Source organism: Synchiropus splendidus, chromosome 6 (genome assembly GCF_027744825.2).
Source record: "Synchiropus splendidus isolate RoL2022-P1 chromosome 6, RoL_Sspl_1.0, whole genome shotgun sequence".
In the NCBI taxonomy this organism is placed as follows: domain Eukaryota; kingdom Metazoa; phylum Chordata; class Actinopteri; order Syngnathiformes; family Callionymidae; genus Synchiropus; species Synchiropus splendidus.
In genome coordinates this window covers 14,261,149-14,276,728 of record NC_071339.1, presented here as the reverse complement: position 1 = coordinate 14,276,728, position 15,580 = coordinate 14,261,149, and the positions used below count along the sequence as shown (strand labels likewise).

The 15,580-nt window shown below is 42.6% G+C and overlaps 1 protein-coding gene across 3 annotated transcripts; it reads right to left on the bottom strand.

The window, feature by feature from the left end:
- Positions 1 to 338: 338 nt before the first annotated feature.
- vamp3 (vesicle-associated membrane protein 3 (cellubrevin)) lies at positions 339 to 8,285 on the bottom strand. Of its 3 annotated transcripts, none has more exons than XM_053868760.1 (5): positions 8,025 to 8,285; positions 3,938 to 4,016; positions 1,901 to 2,059; positions 1,775 to 1,826; positions 339 to 1,429 (listed from the first exon to the last, which is right to left on the bottom strand). In XM_053868760.1, the coding sequence occupies exons 1-5, from the start codon at positions 8,075 to 8,077 to the stop codon at positions 1,413 to 1,415; spliced, it is 360 nt and encodes a 119-aa protein (XP_053724735.1). In that variant the 5' UTR covers positions 8,078 to 8,285; the 3' UTR covers positions 339 to 1,412. The 3 variants fall into 3 exon arrangements, with proteins under 3 accessions (XP_053724735.1, XP_053724736.1, XP_053724737.1); XM_053868761.1 differs by lacking the exon at positions 8,025 to 8,285 and adding an exon at positions 6,755 to 7,159; XM_053868762.1 differs by lacking the exon at positions 8,025 to 8,285 and adding an exon at positions 4,154 to 6,707.
- Positions 8,286 to 15,580: the final 7,295 nt, after the last annotated feature.

The following is a 15,580-nucleotide window of genomic DNA, read 5'->3' as shown; positions in this document are numbered from 1 at the left end:
ATGGCATTTTCTTTGTTATGGAGTTTTATGTATAGCAAAGTTTCTCCTGCTTGACCGAGCACTGGACCTCTGAACATTTCATGGCCCAACTGAGGCAGATATTTCCCTCTTAGATGACACTTGTGCATAACTTGTGCAGACAATACAAGACACATCGAATTATGGTTATGTAATGTTTACACAGATGAAGAGGAGACAAAACTGGACACCTGAAGATACCCATTTATCTCAAGGGTAAAACGGTTGCTTCGGTTTGTGAAACCATAAAATATTTATGAGACTTCATTACCCAAAAAAGCATGATTTCATGAAATGATTAATGACAAAAATAACACGACTGAAGTTCTTAGTTATCTTTTATTTAAGCAACAGACACATTGATTTGCAGACTTCATCCAGATCCAAGTTTTGGTAGCCGCACCTATGGTGTAGCAAGGGGCTGACCATAATTCACCTGTGATTTATAAAATAAAGAAGTCAAACAGCACCGATGACCGGTGACACCACATTTGGAACATTCCTTTTTCTGTCCTTCTCCAAGGCCGCTGCATCCACTGGAGGAAACGGTGTCAAAGGCAAGCATCCAGTGGGAGTTAAAACACAAGTTCAGCAGCCATGAAGCACAATCCATAGGCAACGCTGTGCTTTGATTGGCCAGTTGGAAGTATTTGGAAGTCACATATGTTCTGGCACGTTTCAGAGAATAACATTTATCTATGGGTTCTAAAGTGATGGGCACTTTAGTGAATGTCAGCAGTACTTAACAGGAAGCAAATAAGCCCAGATGTGTGGTCCTGTGTGGTTCAGGTGTATGAGAAACATCTGCATTAGTAATCTTTAAAATATAGACAAAGAATGAAGCAAAAGTGAAGCCTCTCTTTGAGGAAAAAATATAAACAGAGAGCAGCTTGTGGCAGCACACACTATGACAAAATAAAAAAGGTGAGGCACTGTATTCAATAGCATCTCTCAGCTTGGCACACAAAATGGCTATTCATTAAAAATTAAAAGATTTTAAATAGGACAGCGGGTTGTCTCCAGGGTCACAGATCAGTGACCAAAAGCACTACTATCAAGTTGGAAATGGAACATCCTCCAAGTTTCAAATATTGGTGTTCAGAACTGTGGAAGAGTGTGGAGCCTACCATGCCCCCAGAAAGCCACTCCTGGGGACAAGCCCAGCAACATGAGTCCGGACGGTCTTGGGCAGTTGAATTTGACCATGCGTAAAACGGCAGTGTAGATACAGAAGTGAAAGCCTTTACTTAGGCACATAGAACAGACCCCACTCAGGCACACATTCACAGACACACAAAGAAACACAACCCAGAGCAGGGAACAAGAGCTTCCGCTTCATCAGGGAATACATGAGGTGGGTCCAGTGATCATGTTGACTGTTTTTCAGTCAAGTTTTATGATTGACTCCAAACTGAAAAAGAAGAGAGAAAATTCTTTAGAGAAAACCTGTAACATAATAATCATCTAACATCTTCACATTCATCAGAAAATCATGTTCCTGGATATAACCGAGTTACAGAGCATCAACCTTCCCAGTGAAACCCACCAGAGTCTGCTCTTATTTCTTAACAAAAGCTTAGCTTTTAGCAAACCAATCTGCAGAACGTCTAAATGTAGAATTTAACATTAAGACAGGCACCAGCAGCAAATGTGAGTCTCATGAGGTGGTTCTCATGCACAGAAATGGCTAAGTAAAGGCTTGCATGTGAACATGCGCTGAATTAATAACGTGTTGCCTTCTAGCAGATACACTTACTGATGATGATGATCACTATGATCACGATGACCGCTATCAGGATGGCCCACATCTGCAGGTAGGAGAAAAGTCATTCAGTAGTTTCACAAAGTGTCTCCACACAGCAAGGTTCCACACTCATGTCACCTTGCAGTTCTTCCACCAGTATTTCCTCTTCAGCTTGGCAGCACTGGTCTCGAACTGGGAGGCTCCAGCCTGCAGCGCGTCCGCTCGGTCGTCCAGTTCAGACAGCTTCTGGTCACGTTCCAGCACCTTGTCCACGTTCACACGCATGATGTCCACCACCTGCTCACAAACATACAAGGCTTAGATTCCAGAGCATGATGGACCAGACTGAGTCACATTAGCAACATCAACATTTCACAACTATTTGTATGCAACAACAGCAACCAATGCATGTCTATTATTCCAAATCACCACTACACTATATAATCCCACGATAAACAAACAGTTGAAAGAATTAAACTATAAGTGAACAGGGTTCCTTTAACAGGCCTCTTCTACAAATATGTTGTATGTGTGTATTAACCACCTTGTTCCGTACATTGTAAATAACTGTTTATCATGTAGGATGAAAAGAGGTTATTTTGGCTGAAGAGAAGTTGAGTTGAAATGAGGACTCAGAAGTAAAACATTTAACATCAATAAATAATAATATATTACTGTACATAAAGTGAAACTTCAGAACCGGTTTGTTGGATGACTCACAGTTCCAAACCAGTTGGTGACCCCAGTGCCAGAGCGGCACACGAAGGCTTCACGTAACACACCATGTCAATGCATAATCTGAATAACTTCAATTGAGTTTTGGCTTTGGAGTTCTCTTTCACTCCTCAGCTGTGAAGTAAAAAAATGTGAGTCCCACTACACGGGTTTCAATCTATCTTACTCGTCTTCTAATTGTGCACAGAAATGAATCACATTGGGCCACACGTGGGGATCTGACAGTCGCATACAGGACAACGTATAGCTGTCCCTGTCCTTGAAGTGAAGATTTCACTGGGCTCAATATTAGAAATCAAAAAGCCAAAACGCATAACGCAATATGTTCCAGTGATCTAGAAACAGAGCTCCTCCCTCCAGACACAGCAGCAGGGTGGAGCGTGTGGAGTCCCATGCAAACCTTACATAACCTCAGAGACAGAGATTATGTAATGCGCAGCAGCCAATTGGAGCCTTGATGCAACACACACTGGTTCAACTAGTGTGGAGGAGTGGCGAAGCTATACCACCACATCTGACAGACAGAGGTCATGAAGGTACAGCGAGGGATTAAAAAACAGTTTTATAAATTAGCCCACAAGAGTCACCGCAGGGGTTAGCTACATTGGAGGCCTCCTCTTATTGGCCATTATAGGAGTCTGGATGAGACAAAGGACAACAAAATGACTCAATCAACGGGCGGACAGCAAAGCTGGCAGTTTGACAACAAGAGTGGGTTAGGATAAGAATGATTTGATGGCTTTTAATGAAAGCAAATATAATGTAACAAGCAGATGACTGTCTTCAGTTCATTTGTACTGTAACGTAAAAAAAAAAAAGTCACATCAATCCACATTGAAGTGTCAACAGGTAGAGAGTAGGTTGGAATATTTAATCTGTACTAACAAATGCTCACCAAAATTGATATTGTTTGTCATTGTTTGATATTGTAGCCATCCCTGAATATTTTAACTCGATAATGATTGTAGTATGAAAATCCAAATGAAGATATACAACACTGTCAAAATCAAATGTGTTAATTAACATTCATGGGGTTTAAAGTGCTGTGACCTAACCACTGCACCACACCAGTGGACTGTTGAGCATAAATCGAGTCTTCCTAGCTCTCACTGGTGTCTTGAAGCAACATCCAATCAGATTAACACATTTAGTCACCCGACTCACATTGCAGTTGTGTTTTACAAAGTCAGGTTTTTTTTATTTTTTGCTGGTTTTTAGCGCTGTTGGTCCCGGGACCGGTGGTGCTGCGGTAGCAATAGGAATCAATAGGGAAATCTCCAGAACATTCGATTAGCCAGATGATGTGCAGGTCACCACCAAAATCACATCACTTCTTCAGCAATTCTGTCACAAACTCGCACCTCATACATCTCCTCTGTCACTGGTGGAGGTAATAATTAGAAACGCAGAGATATATTTGGGTCATGGTTCTGGTCTCACCTCATCCACCTGGGCCTGGGTCTGCTGCAGGCGCCTGTTGCTTGACGCAGCAGCTGAACCATCTGGAGCAGGAGCCGACCTGATAGGAGGAGGAGGAAGGAAGAAGGATTACACAGGACATCAGCGACGTGTGTGGGGAGTGCTTGTTTCTGTATATGTACTGCTTAGAAAGGAAAGAAAAAGAAGATTTCATCAACCAAATGTCACGTCACATACATTTTTTAAAATACTTTCAATATTCAAAACAATAATCTGCTTCCTCAGAGAGCCTGCAAAGGTTGGGGCAGAGGGGAAATGGATGACAACAAAATCATATTTATAGCATTTAAGCTAGTCCAGAAAGAAAGAACAACAACAAAGAAAGCATATTTACTTTCTTCATCATTCTTCTGCTGACACATAAAAGCGTGGTCAGTGTTACAAGGGATGTCAAAACAATCATGATTGTTATAAAGTGACTGCAGGTATCTACACTTCTGACGTTTAAATGAGCTCAGTGAATCTCCTATAGGTCAGTGGATGTGTGCAACAAGTTCATTTCCTGAGGAACAAGCCATGATGAAACGCTTCCTGAGGGAATTGCAAAAACTAAACAATGTCCTGAACCTGTTGGCTGTGTAAAGAACACTTGTCAATTATGCGTTTTACTGTCTTACTACTCACCATCTCGTAGTACCTGTACTTAAGGATAATATTTGCTAATATTTGCACTAAATTTATTAAACAATTCATCAGGAAGAAGCTGGGAAAGACTATTTCTTCTCTATTCTCTATAACATACTAGCTTAATAGTTTTCAGGCGCCTAGCAGATATTAAAACATTTACGTGGTAGATAAACACACACATAATAATCTAAATGAACAGTTATACAATTTAACTTGTACACACATTCATTGTGACTGAACAAGTGCTTAATCCTCTCTATCCCAGTGGTCCCAACTTCAAAGTGTGAATCTTGGGAGTAGGGCAAAAAATGCAGCATGAAAATATGTGAATGGGACAAGACATCATCTGGATGCTGGAATTTTTGAAATTATTCTTTAATATTGGCCGATGATAATATTTTCAGCATATGTGCCAAACTGGCATTTCGATCCAGAATCAGCGCTACCGCTTAAGTGGACAAATTTAACTTCGGATCATTCAGAAAAGAAAACAGCCTGTAAAAACAGACGCAAATCTGAGAAAATCGTATGATAAAACACAATGTGTAGAGACTGTTCATGTTTTTCTTTATAAGAGCAACAAGAACATAACAACAAGGACTGCTGTGGCACGTGTGGAACTAGATTCCAAAGCCGAGCACGCTAGAGTTCATAGTTTTAATTGTACTTTTAACACGATAAACTCAACAGTTCAAACTGCAGATTTGGTGAGATCCACCCATGTGTGTGCACAGATGAGATTGCAGACGTGCCGTCTTTGATCAGCTTTGATCATCATCAATGACCCGCTCCAGCTGCTCCGAGAGAAACCGCACAGATACAAGAGGATGTTTTTTCATGCTTGTAGTTTTAAAACGTGTTTAATTGAAGAAAATGCTCCGTATAACATGGGGTGACTACGTGGTGCTTTAACTATCATGTATGGTCACAAAATATAGTCATTGAGGCAAACACTGCATACACAAACCAGGATGTTAGAGATTATTGATCAGCATATGCACAGATTGCCCAGGCTAAACTTGAACTGTTCATAGTGACATCTGTGGTAGTGGTGTTATGTTTGTTCAGAAAACATGTGCAGAAAAAAATAAAATAATAATTTTTAAATGGTTGTTATGGTATTATTCACATCGATGTTGGCAAGTACTCCAACATCAGTCCTCACCCTCAGTCGGCAAAAAAGTGGTATCTGCACATCCCTAACTCAGTATTAAATCAACATCTTTGGTTGCACAGCTTCTCAAGATTCTTATGCTGCTGCCGATTCAAGATGGTTTCAAAACTGCCATGTGTTTCCAAGTGCTGCTATACTTATGGATGTCATTGCAAGTGACTTGAGTTCCTTTTAAAGATGTGATTTCCTATCAAGTGGCGAGCTTTCAGATAACTTACCCATTAACAGGTTTCACTGAGAACTAGGAAAAAGCATTCACTGACCGACAACATATTGAAGAGGCAATCAGTTCAGCCCTGGAAAGTCACATTACTCACATCCGTCACGACAAACCATCCAACCACTCCCCTACAGCAACTCATGAAGGCCTCGAAATGAGATGGACCACTGCTTCGTGCAGAATTTCTTCCTCAAAACAGGTTTGATAGTTGTTGTACCTCCTCATTTCAGTGTCATGCAAACCAACATTTTACATAACGATAATACATATTCTTTATTTTGTTAGGCATTTCAGGAAGTGCGTGAGTGTAATCTTCCATTTAATTGTTCAAGGATCCCGTATAAATAACATATTAATTGAACAACGCTGCAATAATGTGAGAATCGTGTCAGACAAAAACAGTCCCTCGGATGACGTCATTAAAATGCCCACAAAAGAGTGGACGTGACTTACCTGGGAGCTAGTTAGCAGAGTGGCTTAATAAAGTTAAAGTCAATGAGCAGTGTGACGCAGCTAAAAGTTCCGAAAGTGAAATGTGTTCACCCAATAGGTTTAAATGTAACTTTCATGCCCGAATACACCATGGAACAATGCTATGGGAGTAGTTAGCTTCGGCGCTAGCACTTGTTGAATGCTAACAGCAAAGTTTTGGGCGTTGCTGTGACCATTCTTGAACAAACTAAACTCAAGACCGGGTGGGATTCAGAAGTTTAGCTAATTTCAAATATGAGAGTACACGAGAAGAGGACAAACTTACATGGTGAGTCGAAAGCTTTTCGTCACAAGTGCCGGATGTTACTTGAACGCAGGCTAACGTTAACACCACAGTGCCAGCCAGTAACTGTTACCGTGTTGGCTTATGGTGCGTTCACGGGCTGTCGGATGTGATTTCAGCAGCGACATGTTTAAAAAGTGACTGATTTGACCTCATGGGACAGAATTATAACACATCGTGAGAGAAATTAAATAAGTAGTTAATATGACTAATTACATTGCGTAAATTGTGAAACGACAATTTCAATAAAAACGGGGAGCATTTAGGGAGTACATGAAGGCAGCATTAATATGGATATATTCCTTCTCCTTTTAGGTGAGAGCTGATTAATATCTATAATTAGCGTCATCATACAATTGATCTGTGATACCACAGCAACTGTCTCACACTGAAACGGTAATGCGTTGTCATATCTGAGCACTTCAACTGCTTCTCGTGCAGCCCGTGATCAGCATGTGACACGAATGAAAGCGATAAGAACCGTTAGGGCTCAAACAGGGAAGTGTCAAGTGGTTCCGTCAAACCCAAAGACGTAAGTACCGAAGAAAAGTCTGAAAAGTCTTGAATCAAAAATTTTCTCTCTCCTCCTCTCTCTTTTATAAACATTTTAATGATGGATTATGGTTATAAATCATAAATACCAGAAGATCGGAACTAGAGATAAATATAATAAAGTATGGTTTAAATTCAAATACAGTTTTTTTCCACAACCATTTGTTGATCGCGAAGGACAAGAAATACTGTGAAAACGAGCGCTCCTCATTCAAAGAATTTAACTTTGTGCGACCACCTGAGGGCGCCAGAGTCTGTTTGTTGACGCATCTGACCGCGATTTTTAGAAACTTCTGCCAAGCTGGTCCGCCAGTCTAATCGCAGCTTTTTAAACTTTTTTTCCCACTGTTTTTCGGTGCCAAACGGAGGTCCATGAAGGACCCCCTCCCTCGCCCCCATCAGGGCTGAGTCGGTCCTGGAGGAGGGAGCAGCGCTCCATCAGCAGCAGCTCCGAGCGGCTCGCTGAGAGAGAGACACTCTCCTCTCCTCTCCTCGGACCATGTGGATTACTCTGCCCTTGATCGTGGCCCTGGCCGGTCTGGCTGAGGTCCGGGGGTGTCAGCTGCCCCACGACTGGAGACCGCAGACGGAGGCTTGCCGCGCGGAGCTGGCGGAGATCATCGTCTTCGCTCGGGTGTTGGGTCTCCACCGGGAGTCGTACAGCGTCTACAACTACCTGCCCTGGCAGCACGACACCGACCTGCTCTTCTCCGCCGAGATCGAGTTGCTGTGTGACCAGGCGTGGGGCAGCATGCTGGAGGTCCCCGCGGGCTCCAGGTTCAACGTCAGTGGCCTGGGTTACTTCCCCTGCTTCTCCTACAGCGTCATCGAGGACAACAACTACTACTTCTTCCTCAGGTGTGGACCCCTTGCTGGTGCAGTGGTGTGACTCAGGATGAGATTGCTGTCAGGTTAAAAATTTATTTACGCATAAATTTGATGCCTTATGTATATTAGGTTCTAATTTAAGAACTTGCTTTGACATAAACCTCCTTGTTCTAAATCAGGAATAGGCATTTAAATTCCTTAACCTCTTCAGTCCTGTTGCTTTTTGCAGTTGCAGTGGATAGGAATGAGCAAGACAGAGAGTGATAATAGAACTTTGTCTTGTAAGAAAAGATGTTTATTCAAAGCTGAAAGTCCTCGTTTGTGGACAATTATTGCTAACAATGCTGTTATTATTGACAATGATGCCTTGTCTCCCTTGTCTCAAGAAGCTGGAGACATTATAGATTCATTCTTAAAATGTGAATGTGTTCTGTCCTGTTCTGTTTGTGTTTTTGTATCTGCTTGTGTTCCTTCCATCTGTCTCTCACTGAATGGCCCAACCCAACCTGGACTCCGATGAACGGAGTAAGAACTTTCAAGGCAAGGCATGTCTTGACTGAAATAAAAAAAACAGCAGAAATATTACTGGCCGCCAGGACCCTGAAATCCTCAGCCGTGTCTCTACTAGTTGTCCCTAAGTCTAGACTTAGATCTGGAGGTGACACAGCCTTTTCGGGCAGGGCTCCTCCATTCTGGACCAGTCTGCCACAGGAGATCTGAAACACACCTTAAAAACCCAGGTTTATTGGTCTGCATTTGCGAGTGAAAACACTCTTCGCTATTTTGCCTATAAAGCACTCTGAAAAGTGCTATATTATTATTATTATTATTATTATTATTATTATTATTATTTTAAAAAGTAAGTAAGATGAAGCTGAGAAGCAAAAATCATAAGTCATGTAAAATGTAATATGTGGACAAGGTGTTAACAGGTTAAGGGGCCACATTATATACTCAGACTAGTGTGACAGTATCACACAAGAAAAAAAACGATATTAAATGTAACTTAAACTTTGCTTCCTCAGGATTTTAAAATAGGAAGCTGTTATCATTGCATTACATTATACACGTAATATAAATTATTTGCTTAGATAGAGTCTTTAATTTTCTATACTTTTATTCAGATATTTGTGAAGTGGTGTATACCTTGGAAACTGTGAGTAAAAGAGTGTGATATAAAGGCAAGTATTCTTTCATTATTATTGAGGGACAAAAAATGCTGTTAAAATTAGCAGCACAAATGGTAAGAAGCCAATTTAAAAAAGGAAATGAAGACACGATGGATGACGCAGGTGAGAAAAATGTCACCCTTTCGCCATGTGTGATTCCAAGTATTGCCCTTCTTACTTTCAATCCTTGATATTTGAGTGTTAAAGTAAAAAAAAACAGCACTGTAGTGACACGTGCAGGAGGGGATGACATTGACATGTCCATTGGTCTCTCAGCTGTCACTCACTGCTGACCTGGCGCTGCACGTCCAGGAAATAAAGAAACTTCAAGTTTGTGCTGAACTCTCACAGTACTGTTGAAGAACGTTATTAACCAGACTTTTATCTGGGGTCGATGCTGAATGAACTTGTATTACACTGGGCCCTGGAGTGGAAGTCACCCCGCCTGACTTATCACGGGTCATACGGGATGAGATAAGTGGAAAATGTAGCCCTGCTTATTCTCAGCGTCGAGAAACTTCCAGACTCCATGTGAGGCATGCCAAGATTGAGAGTTTCTCATCGGTGTGTCGCAGATGAGCGTTTCCTGCTGTACATGGACGAACACCGACAAAAATAGCAGTTTCAGACGGGTCATGAGCAAGCACTCCCAGGACGGAGGGCTGGGGCTGGAGAGCGACCCCTCCTGGGACTGTTAAATCAGAGAGATGGAGTGCTCCGTCCGAGTCCTGTGTTGACTGAGAAAACCTTCCTAATATCATGTTCCTCATATCCGCCTGCCAAGAGCTAATTTTATCGTGACGGGCTCTTGCTGTGGCTGGATTCAAGGCCCGTATCTGATCCTTAACACTGATGTTACGATGAAGACAGATGAGCTTCTTCGCCGGCCTGTTGCGGTCATCCTGTGTTCCGACCTCAACAGTTCTCTGCTAAAAGGCAGCCATATATTTAAGCTGCAGATCAGTCCATGTACCCGCACAGACTCTTGTAAGTGGAGCCAAACTTGTGATGTCCCTGGAGGAGTCAGAAATGGATTCCAGATGTATGGAAACACGCCGTTTCATTACTTCCCCCTTCACATGCTCCACAATGTCGGAGAATGTTTCAGCCACACACAGTAAATGCCTCAGGATTTACAGTTCTCTTTCCTGACCCGTCCACTTCGGGCTCGTGTCTTGATGTGGGTTCTGTCTGCGCCGTTGTCTCTTTCATTAGTGTGTAATGGTGGTGGGAGATACTTCTGTCAAGTTCGATCCTCCCAGGACGAAAACTTGTTCATCCTACAAAGCCATCACTTCTTTTGTAGGCCCTTCTCTCCTTGGGCAGGTTTGTGATGTCGCATCATTGGAAAGCAGCAGACAGATTATATGAAGAGTGGGCTGTGGTGGAGGAAAACTCTGCTGGTGTAACTCTCAAATATGGCAAATTCAATTCCAATTCTACCTTGATTCAAATGTGAATACAAATGTTTAACACGCTGTGCACGTCTCTTCCCTGTGGATCTCAAAACAACACAAACATATAATTAAAAGCAATGAACCTATACTGCTTATGGAAGCAGGCAAATTCACCAAAATGTGGAGCTATAGGTTTAAATACATCTGATGCATTGTGGTTCATGTTCATGTCAACCAAAAGTTGTGCTACCTTCAAGTAAGCGTTGCCATCTGAACTGACTGATGGTATCGAAACGGGGTGTAAACAGTAGCCAGACTCTGGTTTCCAAGGGGGGAACTCTCTGTCCTCCCCACCATACACTGAGGATCCAGGTGAGGAAAACCCACCCACTAGGAGACATTAGTCCATATGTCTTCGTTTCTTTCCTTTTAGCTCCAAATTGTTAACCATCGGCAGGCCATAACTGGGGCCTGATAAAACCTTTTTTGGAGGGGGTGGGGGGAAACTTCTATTTTTTATTGCCAAATAATGTGTTTTTTTCAGCTCTAAATTTTGTACAGTTGAAATCGAAGTCAACTTTAATTTGTTGATGTGAAAATACAAACAATGCCTTTCTCAGACTGTATCATACAGTACACGAACAACACCCAAAGATTTTAAACTCCATCGTGCTTAAAACACGCTCTGCTCAGTTGGCCACTCAGAGCAACGTCACTGCCCCCTACAGCGTCCGTTCTAGAACCGCATCATGGGAAATACTGAAAATCTGACTATTGTTCTCACTCTCCCTGGATTGGCTTAGGAAGACGCGTTCCCATAAACACCCCTCTTCTACCCAGTACAGCGGAGAAGCTGAATTAAAGCAGGGGTATTCAACACTCTCCTCAAAGGGCCGGCGGGGTGCAGGTTAAACATATGAACAAATACAGGTGAAACAAGCAGCACCAGACTGCCATTCAACTGAAACCCGATTGGTTCGCCCTTGTGTTTGTGACCCGTTAGATCAAAATCCTGCACCATCACAACTGTTTGAGAAGTTGAAGACCTCTGGGTTAAAGCATTGCTCTGTTTTATCAATTATGCAGCCCATCTTTGGGTATTTGAAATATGGTCTCGGCCCAGCCAGAGCAGACTCTCAAGGCTACACTTGTGTGTTGTAGTTGGTCAGGCTTCACAGTGTAGATGCTTGTGAGCAACTGGTGAGCCACACAAGCTGTGCTCTTTATCTGTGCTGAAAACACCCAGCTCTGGGTTACAGCTCTGTCTGCAGTTCATCTCAGGACTGACCAGATAACAAGTTTGACATTAACATTAAACGTGACCTTATCAGTGTCCTCAACTCCAGTTTCTGAATTTCAGAATGGATGAAAACTACAACATCATCCCTCATGGAGTCAACAACCAGGATGCCATCTTCCCAGACACGCCGGAGATCCACCGCATGTTTGCCAGTCTGTTTCAGTTCTCCAACTGCACGCCTGGAACTCAGGTCCACAGCTTCACACCAGAGTGGGAGGCTCAGGAAGACAGTCGGGTCAGTACCATCCAAATCCTAATTTCTCCTCTGCTCTCTATCGTGAGGAGGTTTCTGGGGCGAGGGAAGTCTCTTCACTTCAGCACCTGCCCCAACCACCTAAGCCAGGAGATGTGATGGAGACAACCTCCCACATTTCCACTGTACCGCAGATGTAATAAACATGTCGCTAACCCTTTGGTGCATGAATGAACCGACACTAGCCGTTTTCAGTTTCAGGCATTAATCATGATCAAAGTGAACAGTTGTGGTGACGGAAGATCCAATAGGGTCTCTGTGTAAATCAAGATGAGGAATCAGTCATGTCGCAATGAATGACTTGATAAGTAGGTTGGGTTCACGAGCGCAGGATTATGGCCAGAAGGATCTACAGATGCATGAATGGCGGTGAAAGCAGGCACCGGGCAAGCACCGTGCCAAGCCTCAAAATGGGACAGATTTATTGCCAGACTCACCTAATAAAACGCAGGAATAGACGAGGGAACAAGGCTTTAACTCAAACACACATCTGCTTTAATTATTTCCCATTTTTGACTTGAGAGGATTGGAGCATTTATTGCAGCCATAAAAAGTTTTTTTTTTTTTTTTTTACAAGTTTTGGCATATACACAACAATACATTAACACACAATGAAGAATATAACAGTTCAGATGGACAAAAGGAAAAAGATAATACTAAAATAATGTGTCAACAATGTGTAAATTTATGCCCAGATATGACTCAGTACTTGACCTCAAGATCTTTTCAATTGTTAAGTGTACATCCTGCCAATGTTTTCCATTGTCAGCACAATACTAAAATGGTCTGCATTGACAGCCCCACATTTCCGCCAACATGGTTGTTCTGTTGCTAGGGGAAGAATGAAGAATCTGATCATATTTTAATAGTCTTCCCTCCAATAATGTAACCATTCTTCTCTATTGATATGATTCCCACTTGTTTATTACATTGTCTGTTGTCTTTCCCTACATTTCCGTCACTTGTATGATGTCGAGATTGTTTAACATTTGATGGATTTACGTGTCCCAATAATAGTTTAAAGGCACCATTTTTATTGTTATTTGTACTTTTATATCTCTGCAGTAGAAGTACATCAGTTGTAGAAATCTATAATGATCTTGGTTATTCGAAGAATAGATATGTTTAACTCTTGATAGCTCATCATATGATAGTGTTTTATCACAATACATATTGCTGTTATACCATTTTGAGTCCACCGTCTGAATTGTAAGGCAAATCTATTTGGGGTCAGTACTCTTTGACCATTTTGAACCACACTTCAAGTGAGAATTTGTCCAATTCATTTCTAAACTATTTCATTGGCTCCAATGAGACTTTGGATTTCTTCCAAGTTTTTTTGGTCACACCAACTTATGATGGGTCCTTTTTGAGCTGCGTGATGATATTCTCTAAGGTTTGGCAGCGCCATCCCCCATTCATCTGTAAAGTGTCAGACTTTACTCTTGGCATTTGTCCATTCCATATAAATCTGGTTGTCAATTTATCCTAGGGTCTAGACTGACTCTCTGGTATACCAGCTGGCAGTGCTTGAAACAGGTAAAGTAATCCAAGAAGTATATTCATTCTGACAGTACCAATTCACATATTTAAATCCAATGTAAGAGCGCCCCACTTCTCAAGATGCGCTCTTATTTCTGTATGCATGGACGGATTTCTCCATTACAATGTGACTATAAATACTCACAGCTGGGAGGGAGGGATCAGCGTTCAAGATTTGGTGTACTTGCTCCTCTCAGCCTGATTCTGGTTATAGCAAACATCCCAGTCTCTCCTTTAAAGTGGAAGAGAGTTTTTATTCTCAGAGAAAGTTCAGCGAGACACCAGGTCCTTCTGCAGAGCTCATGTTAAGAACACAGTTTCACGTTTTGCAGTTTTCCTACCAAACCACAGAGAAGCTTGCAGATGAAATATTGTAACGCTGTTCAAACCAAACATTCTGTTCACATTGGCTCTGAGGTGAAGGAAAACTTTCTCTGACTCTCTTCAAACTCCACATTATTTGACCTGTAATTTCACCGGACTATTGAGACATTGGCCCATGCCGCTGGACCAGCCTTCTGCACATGTAAAGACGAAGATCAGCAGCTCAAGGAAAACCACAGACACCAACATACAGGAGCTCCAACTCACATTTGACGGACTGCTGTACAAATATGTGGTTGGGTTTGAAGGCCGTACTGTTTACAGCCGTGCAAACACACAAATAGACAAACTAAAGTAGCTAGTGCAGGGACAAGTATAGCGCTGGCTCTCTGTTTCTGAAGAGAGCAGAGATGGGACGACTGGTTTCCCACCACAAAAGCATCACGTTCAAGAAAGTGGTCAGTCTGTAGGCGGGGCTGTTGTTAGTGCCGAGTGAAGAAGAGAGGCGCAAGTGCAGTCCTTTGTCCACTGCGGAAGCATTAAAGCAACAGAAGACCTTCTTGGGTCCATTAGATCCTTCAGTAGAGCTGTCACTTCCGTGAGTCGTGAAGGTTAGCTTCTCTTGACCTGCTTGGGTGGTGTCCCTGAGCAAGACTCGTAACCCTGGTTTGCTCCTGGTGGTTCAGATGGTGCGTTGCGTCGCAGCCTACTGCCATCTGTGGGTGAATGTGTGACTGCTGGATTACCATTCATCAAGCCTTCTACTCTATCTGTTTATGTGCCACGACTTTTTGCTGGGGTTCAGAGTTTGAAACTTTAGCATTTGATGCTACAGATGCAGCCTGACATGCTGCAAGAAACTAGCTGTAGCTGAGACCCTGTCAGCCCAAACGTGTCTCTTCTCTCGCTCCCGCTGCATTGATCTGATATATAAATCAGTTCGCAGCAGTGGAAGATGCTCAGTGAAGTATTTAATGGTTGTTGAATACAAGTAACATTTGACTTACGACCTGCTCGACTTACGTCCACCCGTACTTACTCACTTAATGTCTGACGTAGCAATAATGGTAACGCGTACGACAGTTACGGCAGCACAGTATCGCAGCATCTCACTCTCACACAGCGCTCTACCACTACACTAGTACCTGTAACCCTCACGTCAACGTCCAATCTGACTTGCGACCGGTTGGTCGGGACCATTCCCGGTCGTAAGTCGTTACTTGTATATGATAAGTAAAAAAAATGAACTATGTATTTGCTCTTCTTACATGTTTGGGATGATTCAATTCCCACTGGCCCCATGCTGGGTTCCTCAGGTCACTGTGTTAGCGCGACCTTCAGCTCATTTCTCCTGGTGCCTGGACGTTTCAGTCGCTCGGCTGAAGGCTCACTCCTGGCTCAGTCCTTGTCTGCCTGTTTCCACTCACCACCCTGAAAGCCAGA

Excerpts from the sequence above, each read along its gene's own strand:
- vamp3 (XM_053868760.1), bottom strand. The coding sequence starts at position 8,077 with ATGCTGCCCCACGCCTGGTCACACAGCAACTCGATCTCGGCGGAGAAG. Across the intron at positions 4,017-8,024 it reads ATCTCGGCGGAGAAGAGCAG|GTCGGCTCCTGCTCCAGATG; the intron begins GTCGGTGTCGTG and ends TCCTCCTATCAG. Across the intron at positions 1,827-1,900 it reads ACTGGTGGAAGAACTGCAAG|ATGTGGGCCATCCTGATAGC; the intron begins GTGACATGAGTG and ends TCCTACCTGCAG.